This window comes from Ylistrum balloti, unplaced genomic scaffold, assembly GCF_031769215.1.
Source record: "Ylistrum balloti isolate Yb309-2 unplaced genomic scaffold, AGI_CSIRO_Ybal_v1 Utg369560, whole genome shotgun sequence".
Lineage (NCBI taxonomy): Eukaryota > Metazoa > Mollusca > Bivalvia > Pectinida > Pectinidae > Ylistrum > Ylistrum balloti.
In genome coordinates this window covers 437,388-450,805 of record NW_026781861.1, presented here as the reverse complement: position 1 = coordinate 450,805, position 13,418 = coordinate 437,388, and the positions used below count along the sequence as shown (strand labels likewise).

General features: G+C 38.3%; 1 protein-coding gene across 1 annotated transcript; it reads left to right on the top strand.

The window, feature by feature from the left end:
- The first annotated feature begins 5,055 nt into the window (after positions 1 to 5,055).
- On the top strand, positions 5,056 to 13,157 carry LOC132543155 (monocarboxylate transporter 12-like). Its single transcript, XM_060206660.1, has 6 exons — positions 5,056 to 5,302; positions 5,523 to 5,639; positions 5,870 to 6,013; positions 9,777 to 10,026; positions 10,714 to 11,360; positions 13,033 to 13,157. Exons 1-6 carry the CDS (start codon positions 5,056 to 5,058, stop codon positions 13,155 to 13,157), a joined length of 1,530 nt encoding a protein of 509 aa, XP_060062643.1.
- The last annotated feature ends 261 nt before the right edge of the window (positions 13,158 to 13,418 follow it).

The following is a 13,418-nucleotide window of genomic DNA, read 5'->3' as shown; positions in this document are numbered from 1 at the left end:
ATAGATTTGAGATATGTGATTGGATATCTAATATAGTTTACCTATTGTCTGATACAGCAGTGTTATGTTATGGAGGTTCCCCAGCGCGGGGTCAAAGGACATGGCTTACACAGCTTATACTCAATCATCGGCATTTGACTCTCTCTCTCTCTCTCTCTCTCTCTCTCTCTCTCTCTCTCTCTCTCTCTCTCTCTCTCTCTCTCTCTCTCTCTCTCTCTCTCTCTCTCTCTCTCTCTCTCTCTCTCTCTCTCTCTCTCTCTCTCTCTCTCTCTCTCTCTCTCTCTCTCTCTCTCTCTCTCTCTCTCTCTCTCTCTCTCTCTCTCTCTCTCTCTCTCTCTCTCTCTCTCTCTCTCTCTCTCTCTCTCTCTCTCTCTCTCTCTCTCTCTCTCTCTCTGTCTCTCTCTCTCTCTCTCTCTCTCTCTCTCTCTCTCTCTCTCTCTCTCTCTCTCTCTCTCTCTCTCTCTCTCTCTCTCTCTCTCTCTCTCTCTCTCTCTCTCTCTCTCTCTCTCTCTCTCTCTCTCTCTCTCTCTCTCTCTCTCTCTCTCTCTCTCTTTAATTCTTAACTCTTACAGTACCTTAATTCTACATTGGTATTGAATTACTTAATGCCTATCAGAGAACCTTAGTTGAGGTGTCTGTTTGCACCGTAACGTGTAATGTATTGACTACCGAACTGTTTATGTACAATGCTACTTTGTTTTAATTATTTTTGAGGCCAATCTTCGGTGTACATATATCATGTTACATGACATGATTAAATTACTGTTGATCTGTCACCAGTCCGAATACTTCCTCCATACTATAATGTGTTCAACAAATGTCTAAATGTTTGACGAATTGCTTTCTTGATTGGTTCCTTCTTTAACCTACGCATCTTCCACGACACAAATGTGCACCATGAAATGAAAATATATGTTGACATTTCAGTGTATATAGTGAGTTTCCCAAGTTGAAGTCAACTAAACGGAAGCCGTAACTGAAGCACTATCATGGGGAATTTGTGTGTGTTTGTATAGTAAATTAAACCCGAATTTTAAAAACAAGTTATTACTGCGAAATGACGTTATATTCCCTGAAGGATCGAACGTAGTTGACATTCCTCAGAAGAGACGTAAAGTACGCTACATGTAACGTCAATGATATAACGCTAGTCCGAACATAGAATTGATAACGGGGGTGGCGAGGCGGGAGGTGTAAGTATGAGAGTGGCAGTTCAAACAAAGTAATTCCTTTACGCGGTACTTACATGGCACAAGTAACTCTTAATGTCAGATTAAATAAAGTAGCGCACCAGTTGGCTATCTCTGATAGTCCAAACTTCAGATAACTAAGGAGGTAGTGGAGGCTCAAGTACAGTGACACAAGTAATACAATTTTGATGTTTAATAGATACGCTAACGTGCAAATGAACGTTATCACTATTAATAATCAATACCTTGGCTATTTCACGGGGACGTTAACGTAAGGTGGCACTAGTAATAATCCATACCTCGACTATTTCACAGGGACGCTAACGTAATAATCCATACATTGGCTATTTCACAGGGACGCTAACCTAAGGTGGCACTTGTAATAATCCATACCTCGGCTATTTTACGGAGACGTTAACGTAAGGTGGCACTAGTAATAAGCCATACCTCGACTATTTCACGGTGACGTTAACGTAAGATGGCACTAGTAATAATCCATACCTCGGGACGCTAACGTAATAATCCATACCTCGACTATTTCACAGGGGACGTTAATCGGCTATTTCAGGTGGCATTTCACAGGGACGCTAACGTAATAATCCATACCTTGGCTATTTCACAGGGTCGCTAACGCTATTTTACGGGGACGTTAACGTAAGGTGGCATTAGTGAAAATCCATACCTCGGCTATTTCACTGGGACGTTAACGTAAGGTGGCTAACGTAAGGTGGTAACCCATACCTTGGCATACCTAGTAATAAGCCATACCTTTTCACGGTGACGTTAACTAACATAATAAGCCATACCTTGACTATTTCACGGTGACGTTAACGTAAGGTGGCACTAGTAATAACCCATACCTTGGCTATCTCATGGGGACGTTAACGTAAGGTCGCACTAGTAATAAGCCATACCTCGACTATTTCACGGTGACGTTAACGTAAGATGGCACTAGTAATAAGCCATACCTTGGCTATTTCACGGGGACGTTAACGTAATAATCCATACCTTGGCTATTTCACGGGGACGTTAACATAATAAACCATTCCTTGACTATTTCACGGTGACGTTAACGTAAGGTGGCACTAGTAATAAGCCATACCTAGACTATTTTACGGGGAGACTAACGTAATAAGCCATACCTCGGCTATTTCACGGGGACGCTAACGTAAGGTGGCACTAGTAATAAGCCATACCTAGACTATTTTACGGGGAGACTAACGTAATAAGCCATACCTCGACTATTTCACGGTGACGCTAGCGTAAGGTGGCACTAGTAATAAGCCATGCCTTGGCTATTTCACGGGGACGCTAACGTAAGGTGGCACTAGTAATAAGCCATGCCTTGGCTATTTCACGGGGACGTTAACGTAAGGTGACATAGTAATTATCATGACGGCGGCTATTTCACAGGGGCGCTAACAAATGATCAGTAAAAAAATCTACAGTGAATTGGAGCCTACAATATAGCAGAGAGGTTATGTTATGACTGTTATGATATACAAAAGATAAAAGAAAGGTAGGACACACTGAATAAGAAACCGATCGTTGTATGGTACTTACCAGGGAGAAGAACGTTGAGCCGGTCAGATGGGGAGTGACAGGCCGGGAACAGTGACAGTTTAAAGTGAATAACCACACCTCACTCACTTTTACACCAGACTCTCACCGCACGAGCTAATTTAAGTAGCTCGGGGTTGTCCTGGCGGTAAGTAACTCGGGGTTGTCCTTGCAGTAAGTAAGTCAGGGTTGTCCTGGCGGTTAGTAACTCGGCTTTGTCTTGGCAGTAAGTAACTCACTGTTGTCCTGGCGGTAAGTAACTCGGCATTGTCCTGGAAGGGAAGTAACTCGGATTGTCCTGGGATTGTATTGGAAGGAAAGTAACGCGGGGTTGTCCTGGAAGGGAAGTTACTCGGCTTTTGCCTGGAAGAGAAGTAACGCGGCATTGTAACGCATGTGCACGCCTCAACCTGATGGAAGTGAGACTTTGAAATAGTGTTTGTAATAAACTTCAGCTATTTATAAATGTAGCTAGATTTTATAACTTGATAATAACATTTACTTGGGGTACAGAAGACTACGATAACTAACGGTATCGACGGAGCTAATATACAAAAACATTCAATCGACGGATATTAGTTTCGGATTTGGTATTTTATTAATATCATGCTCTACATTGTGCACGTTGATTTGAGTATAGATGTCGTTACGCTGCATGCTTAATTATGTTTTATAGTATGCTAAATAAGGTCAGTCTAGGTACAGATGTTCTCTCCACACATAGTCCTGTTGTCATCCTGCTACGCTGTAGTGACCTTCAGATAACATCGGCTATCTTCAAGGTCACATAAACATAAGCTGTACACGTGGATAAAACCGTGACGAAGTATTGTCCACTAGTGTGCGATGTACACAAATCCCACGCCGGTTTGGGATATCGAGGAACCACGGACCAGAACAGCTGGGACAAGGATCATATATGATACAACCTGAATGTACGTAGTATTAAGTACATAAAATTATACGTTATGAAAGACATGTAGCGGTTCCTGTTTATATAAGTCCCTGTTGTGTATTTTGTATCATTCTACAGTGTACGTTATTGATACCTGTAAGGATCGTGTTTATATAAGTTCCTGGTGTGTATTTTGTATCATTCTACAGTGTACGTTATTGATACCTGTAAGGATCGTGTTTATATAAATTCCTGGTGTGTATTTTGTATCATTCTACAGTGTACGTTATTGATACATGTAAGGATCGTGTTTATATAAGTTCCTGGTGTGTATTTTGTATCATTCTACAGTGTACGTTATTGATACCTGTAAGGATCGTGTTTATATAAGTTCCTGGTGTGTATTTTGTATCTGTTGTGTATTTTGTATAATTGATACATGTACGTGTTTATATAATTCCTGGTGTGTATTTTGTATCGTGTGTTTATATAAGTTCCTGGTGTGTATTTTGTATCATTCTACAGTGTACGTTATTGATACCTGTAAGGATCGTGTTTATATAAGTTCCTGGTGTGTATTTTGCAGCATTCTAAAGCTATACGTTATTGACCACCTGTTACAGTTCGTGTTTATATAAGTTGTTATGTGCTTTTTATCAGTTTTTAACCGTAGTGATGTTGTATGTTCCTTCATTAAAGTATCGTAGTCAGTGTTGGCCTTGATATGGTCACTCAGGTTTACACATTTGATGTAAGGTAATTGTGGCCTTAATATCGTCATTCAGGTTTACACTTTTGATGTAAGGTAATTGTGGCCTTGATATCGTCACTCAGGTTAACACATTTGATGTAAGGTAATTGTGGCCTTGATATCGTCTCTCAGGTTTACACATTTGATGTAAGGTAATTGTGGCCTTGATATCGTCACTCAGGTTAACACATTTGATGTAAGGTAATTGTGGCCTTGATATGGTCACTCAGGTTTACACATTTGATGTAAGGTAATTGTGGCCTTGATATGGTCACTCAGGTTTATACATTTGATGTAAGGTAATTGTGGCCTTGATATGGTCACTCAGGTTTACACATTTGATGTAAGGTAATTGTTACCTTGATATCGTCACTCAAGTTTACACATTTGATGTTACATAAGTTTCGAGAAAACATCATTTTCAGTTGAACTGTATTATACATTATTTTGTCACTTCATCACATCAATCTCAGTGAGTTTTTTTACACTTGCCCCCAAGTCCTATTATGGTGTGTGTTGTGATTGTTTTTGTTTTATTTCTTTTAATACACCCTTTTTAGATTAATAATGTGTTTAATCAAATTTTGTTAGCAATTGCTGTTTGTTCAAAAACATATGTTTTTCTGGTGGATGTTATTTTCCTAATTCAGTGAAATAAAATGGAGCAAGGCGCCCTCTCTGAACGAGAAAAACACGCGCCACGTGAACAAACCGATGGGTCCAATGCTGATGATGTCACTGACACCAATTCACGTTGTTTGCCCGGAAACATTCCGGATATATATAGCAACGGCACAAGAAATGCTTCTCTCGACGACTGTCAGGAGAAGGACGAATTATCTGCCCCTGATGGAGGGTGGGGATGGGTTATAGTCTTTGGCAGTCTGTTGATACATATCATTTTGTGTAAGTACTATAGTACAAAGTAAAAATCACATTTTAATTTTGCATTCAATACAGGTTCAGACGCGATTCAGTATTTGTGTTTAAAGTATACTATGTTAAGTGGTGTGAGATATTGATAAATACAACTTCTGCTTCCCGTTTAGTTTTAATAGTAATAGTAAACATCTTACCAGTTTAATCTTGTAAATTTAGAAAATGGATTTCTTCTTACTTTTTAAAGTTGGAATAGAGAAGTCGTCGGGAATATTTTTCTTAAAATTTGATGAAACATTCCAACAGTCAGCCATCGTCACCGCCTGGGTCACCACAGTTCCTGGTGGTCTGCGCTCAATTCTAGGTAAGTTTGATTGATGAATTGTTTCTAGCTCGGATGACCACAACCCCCTGTGGCCTGTTTTCACTTTTGGTTAAGAATACATGAAAAAATTTTAAATCAATACGTTAAATTTAATTCTAGGAAAAAATCATTACCAGTAACAGTATAGTGATGTACTTGAATCGCATATTTGTACACCTCGAATCGAAAGCAATCGGCGTTTTCTAGGCGTATTTCTGAACTTTTTGCAGGGCCTGTTTGTAGTATGCTCACGAACAAATTTTCATTCCGACCCGTCGTCTTGGCAGGAGCTATCCTTATGAGTGCTGGTATGGTGTTAACGGGATTGGCTAGCAATCTGACAGTAGTCTTCTTCACTTTTGCTATAATTGAAGGTAATCACATTGAAATATTGATTACATCAAATATTCCTCAGTGTCTGTTCACTTTTCTATTTCAGACTTTATACCCTAACCTCGAATCTTGCTAAATGGTCTGGTATGAAATTTGAGACAATAAAATTTGCAATATAAAAGAAGCTAACCTCAGGTCGATTCCATCTGAGTGATACTATGTGACTTATTCATTGCGGAATGCTTCCTCCTCTTTTGGTTTAGGGATTGTTCCGTCCTTAAAGAATAACCAGCCCCTCTTTCAAAGAAAGTGATCCCGCTCGTTTTATTTGCACCATTCCTCGACTCATTGTTAAAGATGACAATGCAAATTAAAAGACTGCAATGTTGAAACAACAAAAAAGGTCAACGTATCGCTCGGAAACTTGTACCGGTATACCAGGGTACAAAATGCCTGCAACCTGTCGCACCTGTTATCATTATTCCAATGACGGAAAAGCGGATCATCTTTAAATGCACATATATTTACGTTACAATTTCCACACATTGTGCCTTGTGTTTTGAAGACAGAACAGAGCATATAAATATGTAAAACAATGGCTGCTTCCGTTATCCTTCAATTCACTGATCGTATTTCCTAGTCAAACATTTACACGACCTTGATTGGGTGAATGCCTAACAGCATTTTAAGCACTTCAGTGATATAGTAAAACTGGTTGTGTCCACAGTTTGTATGCACGTGTCTCCGGATTTAAATTATGGGCTTTAGGTAGCTTGTCTTGTTTTCAGTTTTTTTATATTTGTTGTATCATATAATTTTGAATAGCTGAGATGTTCTAATTAACTTCAATGTCCTATGGTGTGTGCACATTTTTAAGGCCACTCGTAGGTATTATAAGGTGAGGTTTTCTTCGTATGGTCGATGTTGAAATTAATGCTTTGACAGGTTGCTAGCCTTTATACCTGGAATATCCGAACTCGATTCCAAGCAAAGCTAGTACTAAACTATCGACTATTTCCTTCGATACGCTGACCATAAATGATCGCCATCATTTGGGGCATCTCCGAAGCATTTAGGAATTTTTGATTTTTCAAAATGTGTTATTTCTAACTTGCCTCATCGGCTGGTCATTTAGATGTCCATTTTCCCAACAAAGGTCTCTTATGTGCTGTTCATTCGTCTGTCTTCTAGTCCCAGGGGCGTGTATGATATATCAATCATTTTTGTGTCTTTTAGTCCCAGGGACGTGTATGATATATCATTCTAGTGTCTTCTAGTCCCAGGGACGTGTATGATATATCATTCTAGTGTCTTCTAGTCCCAGGGACGTGTATGATATATCATTATTGTGTCTTCTAGTCCCAGGGACATGTATGATATATCATTATTGTGTCTTGTCCCTGGGATATGTATGATATATCATTCTGATATATTCTAGTCCCAGGGACGTGTATGATATATCAATCTGATGTCTTGTAGTCCCAGAGACATGTATGATATATCATTATTGTGTCTTCTAGTCCCAGGGACGTGTGTGATATATCATTCTAGTGTCTTCTAGTCCCAGGGACGTGTATGATATATCATTTATTGTGTCTTCTAGTCCCAGGGACGTGTATGATATATCATTCTGATGTCTTCTAGTCCCAGGGACGTGTATGATATATCATTATTGTGTCTTCTAGTCCCAGGGACGTGTATGATATATCATTATTGTGTCTTCTAGTCCCAGGGACGTGTATGATATATCATTTTTGTGTCTTCTAGTCCCAGGGACGTGTGTGATATATCATTTTTGCGTCTTCTAGTCCCAGGGATATGTATGATATATCATTCTGATGTCTTCTAGTCCCAGGGACGTGTATGATATATCATTCTAGTGTCTTCTAGTCCCAGGGACGTGTATGATATATCATTATTGTGTCTTCTAGTCCCAGGGACATGTATGATATATCATTATTGTGTCTTGTCCCTGGGATATGTATGATATATCATTCTGATATATTCTAGTCCCAGGGACGTGTATGATATATCAATCTGATGTCTTGTAGTCCCAGGGACATGTATGATATATCATTATTGTGTCTTCTAGTCCCAGGGACGTGTATGATATATCATTCTGATGTCTTCTAGTCCCAGGGACGTGTGTGATATATCATTCTTGTGTCTTCTAGTCCCAGGGACGTGTATGATATATCATTCTAGTGTCATCTAGTCCAAGGGACATGTATGATATATCATTTTTGTGTCTTCTAGTCCAAGGGACATGTGTGATATATCATTTTTGCGTCTTCTAGTCCCAGGGATGTGTATGATATATCATTATTGTGTCTTCTAGTCCCAGGGACGTGTGTGATATATCATTCTAGTGTCTTCTAGTCCCAGGGACGTGTATGATATATCATTTATTGTGTCTTCTAGTCCCAGGGACGTGTATGATATATCATTCTGATGTCTTCTAGTCCCAGGGACGTGTATGATATATCATTATTGTGTCTTCTAGTCCCAGGGACGTGTATGATATATCATTTTTGTGTCTTCTAGTCCCAGGGACGTGTGTGATATATCATTTTTGCGTCTTCTAGTCCCAGGGATATGTATGATATATCATTCTGATGTCTTCTAGTCCCAGGGACGTGTGTGATATATTATTTTTGTGTCTTCTAGTCCCAGGGACGTGTATGATGTATCATTATTGTGTCTTCTAGTCCCAGGGACGTGTATGATATATCAATCTGATGTCTTCTAGTCCCAGTGACATGTATATCATTATTGTATCTTCTAGTCCCAGGGACGTGTATGATATATCAATCTGATGTCTTCTAGTCCCAGGGACGTGTGTGATATATCATTTTTGCGTCTTCTAGTCCCAGTGACATGTATATCATTATTGTATCTTCTAGTCCCAGGGACGTGTATGATATATCAATCTGATGTCTTCTAGTCCCAGGGACGTGTGTGATATATCATTATTGTGTCTTCTAGTCCCAGGGACGTGTGTGATATATCATTCTAGTGTCTTCTAGTCCCAGGGACGTGTATGATATATCATTTATTGTGTCTTCTAGTCCCAGGGACGTGTATGATATATCATTCTGATGTCTTCTAGTCCCAGGGACGTGTATGATATATCAATCTGATGTATTCTAGTCCCAGGGACGTGTGTGATATATCATTTTTGCGTCTTCTAGTCCCAGGGACGTGTGTGATATATCATTATTGTGTCTTCTAGTCTCAGGGACATGTATGATATATCATTGTTGTGTCTTCTAGTCCCAGGGACGTGTATGATATATCAATCTGATGTCTTATAGTCCCAGGGACATGTGTGATATATCATTTTTGTGTCTAGTCCCAGGGACATGTATGATATATTATTATTGTGTCTTCTAGTCCCAGGGACGTGTGTGATATATCATTATTGTGTCTTCTAGTCCCAGGGACGTGTATGATATATCAATCTGATGTCTTATAGTCCCAGGGACATGTGTGATATATCATTTTTGTGTCTAGTCCCAGGGACATGTATGATATATCATTATTGTGTCTTCTAGTCCCAGGGACATGTATGATATATCAGTATTGTGTCTTCTAGTCCCAGGGACGTGTATGATATATCATTATTGTGTCTTCTAGTCCCAAGGACATGTATGATATATCATTATTGTGTCTTCTTGTCCCTGGGACATGTATGATATATCAGTATTGTGTCTTCTAGTCCCAGGGACGTGTATGATATATCATTATTGTGTCTTCTAGTCCCAGGGACGCGTATGATATATCAATCATTCTTATGTCTTCTAGGTTTAGGAATGTGCTTAGTGTACTCCCCATCTGTGGTCATCGTGGGCAAATATTTCAGCAGCAAGCGAGGACTTGCAGTAGGCGTTGCAACCTCCAGCTTCGGATCTTTCCTTTTTCCAACATTTATAGAGTTTGTGTTTGAGTATTACGGATTTCTTGGTGCGTTTTTAATGTTATCTGGTGTAACACTCAACATTATGGTGTGTGCAAGCTTATTCACACCGCCGCCTGAAAGGAGGGCTAGAAGAAGGTAGGTCATTCAATAACATTAATATATTAACAAAACATGTGTTTCCTTAGATAGTGTAAATTTGTGATTTCCTCTTTATTTAAATATGAATACTTAGCTGTCTATTCCCTTACGTGTGTGTATTTTAAGTTTTCGGTTTTTCGTTTTGTCATTTTATCATCAGATTTATGCATTTACTTCAGTGTTGTATCTAAGATGTGTTTTGGTATTGTATTTTCTCATTAGAATTCGCTGGTCTTGTACTGTCTTTTGATTCACTCCCTGTTCAGTCTTTTTTTTTTTTTTTTTTTTTTGTGGTTGGTTCTCAGGATTCCTGTTATGTCTCTCTATGTGTTTTCCTCTCCTGATTCTTGTCTTAATTTGCTACAGAATCTATCTATATTAATATTCATTAAGCGTCCTTCTCATGTTTATTCTGTGTTTCGTTCGTAATATTGTTTATTGCTCTGCGCCCTGCTTGCAATAGCTTTCAAAGAGTATGCAGTTGGTATCTAATTACACACATTTCATTTTAGATAGTCAATGAGCCATTGCATTAAACACAAAATCATAAACCTTAGTTCTACCTTAGACGTTGGTTGATGTGAGAACCGTTTTTATCATTAACGTATCGAAGTTGTTAGTTTTTAAAATGTCGATTGATTGTGCGAGACTTGAACATATTATGCATTTTTGTTTCTTCATCAGACTGAAAACAACTGAAGATTGCGAGGAGGCTTCTGAGTACTTTCTACAACACGAGAACCATAGTAAAGACGTTGAAAAATATATAAGTACTGAACACTTACAAGACAAATCAAACCAAACTAGATGTTTCAGTGCGATATCTTGTAAAAAATCTTGCTTTAAAAAATCTAAAAGTGAATTATTGACGATGATGAAAGATTGGAGGTTTGTTACATTTTGTGTGGCGATGTTCTTATTCTCTATAGCAGCTAATTCCGCGTACGCTTTTATACCTCTATATGCAAAGCAGATCGCTATCACAGACTCTCAGTCGACCTACGTCATCGCCATGACCATTCTAGCCGACGGACTGGGTAAAATATGTTTGGGTGCCGCTTTAGATGTTGGACGAGTGAAACCCTACAGGGTAGTGGCGTACAACTTGACACTGTTGTTAGTAGGTGTGACCTATCTTTTGCTCCCCTCAACCTCTACTTTTATACAACTTTGTATAGTGTCTTCTTTATTCGGTCTCCTATTCGGAGGAATCATGTCACAGAAGTCGGTCGTGACGGCTGATATCCTTGGTGTGAAGAAGCTTACTGACGGCTTTGGAATATTGATGTTGTTTCAAGGAGCTGGGTCCTTTGTTGGTCCGCCTATTTCAGGTTTGTCACAATTCGAATAACCTTGTAGTTGTTACTGCATTGTGTTTATTTTGTAACTTAATTGATGAAATAACTGAGTGTTGAAGAATCCATACTGGGTATTTACAGGATATTCCATGTGTTGTTGTCAGGAATAACAAAGTTTCAACGTCACAAGGTGAAATATATATATATCAACAAAGAAAAGTTAAACCTTTTGTGGTTAAATAATGCCAGTGAAATATAGGATTTATCGACTTGATAAAAATATGGCAGTGGTGATCTTTGTCGTCACTCGTGATGATAAATCCTTCGTAATTTTGACCAATCAGAGCTTTCGTTTCTTGACACTTCTTTGTTCGCCGATTTTTCTGTTCGGATGTAAATGAAACCAAGATTGATTTAGTTTGCTTTCTATCAAATCGTTCACGTGTACTTTTCTGATTTTCTCTGATTTGTTTTATAAAGCAGTTTTGTAAGCGACTGTTACCAGAAATCAGAAAACGATGGGGAAGAATAACGCCTAAAGTGGACTGTTTAAAATGGCGTCATGTTGTAGTCAAACGTACCGTCAAATTATATGCTGTCAAAGAACGCGCTAATATTTTTCGAGGTTTTTTTTAACACCATTTTATTTCATGCATGGATCGTTTTTTTTTTTTTTTTTCGTTACGTTTCACTTTAAGAATGTGATAAAAAGAAAATGATTGACATTTAACATCATATACCTTTCACATACTCAACAGAATATATCTAATTGTTTCACTTGTGCTTCGCACTCGAGCAAATATTTATATTCGGTCGTATTTATGTCTTATATATGATACCAAATGGGAAACAATATATTAAATATCTTACATTTACCACTTTTTTCTCATCTTTATTTAATGTCAATTTTAATTTGGCATTCTGTGTATAAGCTTATTATGTTGTCTTTTTTCCACTGGATAACATTGTTCCAAACCAAAGATCCAAATGCTTTAGCGTTGTTACAGTAAATACAACATTTGTAACAATTTGGTATATTTACCGAGATCAATAAATAAATAAACGTTATCTCTCCCTTAACACTAAATATTTCTACCGGGTTTGCTGTTCCCTATACTCCATAGATCATAATGCACTTTTAGAGAAATTCATTTCTTAATGCAAAAACTGTGTTTTCTTTGATTAAAATTCCGGGAGTTATGAAAATTGATTTCCATTCAGTGAATAAGAATCAAAGACTAGACAGGCTGTTTTACATCGGCCGCTTATCTCGATCTTTCCATACAAAGAAACCAACATGGAGAGCTTTTCAACAAGCTAACTGGTAATCGTGACGACTTCAATTTCCCTAGTTTGCGTTTCCAAGCTATGGTGTTACATGTCGCAGTTGAATCCATAACCTGTTCCCATTATCACCGTGCAAGAGGTCCTCAACTAACGGACAAACTCGTAACACAAGGATGATGCAAAATTATGAGGAAGTCTTAAGGTCATCAATAGCAATCTCATTGAGAAATATTAAATTTATTCGTATGATATGCAGCTGGGCGTATTTGAGTTTATCTCGTGTTATAAACCTTGTTCTCATTGGGAACGTCATATTACTTATAGGATCGATCAGGATTTACATGGCGGATGTCATGATTATGTTGAACTATAGGTCTTCATCATGCCATTATTTAATCTTGTACGTTTGTTTTGGCAGGTTTACTGAAGGATACGACAGGAAACAATGACGACGGATTTTATTTTGGAGGAATAACAACAATAGTTGGATCTCTTACATTTGCAGTGGCAAATATTGTGCATTATCTGAAAACAAAACAATAAAACTGCTAGTGTTATTGGCCATATGCTGATGATAAGATTTTGTTCCAAAACTTCAATTTAAGGATAATATGAAACATCTTAAGGGCAAAGTGAGCTTATGCCGTAGTGCGGCGTCCGTCGTCCGTCCGTCGTCCGGCATCAACATATTCCTTTAAACAACTTCTCAATAACCAATGGACCAAATATTTTGATATTTGACTCATATGACCTTTACATATGTTCAATACCACAGGGTTGATATTTGTTAAAATATTTAAAGAG

Coding starts and splice junctions, on each gene's coding strand:
- LOC132543155 (XM_060206660.1), top strand. CDS start 5,056: ATGGAGCAAGGCGCCCTCTCTGAACGAGAAAAACACGCGCCACGTGAA. Junction 5,640..5,869: donor TGGTCTGCGCTCAATTCTAG/GTAAGTTTGATT, acceptor AACTTTTTGCAG/GGCCTGTTTGTAGTATGCTC. Junction 6,014..9,776: donor CACTTTTGCTATAATTGAAG/GTAATCACATTG, acceptor TATGTCTTCTAG/GTTTAGGAATGTGCTTAGTG.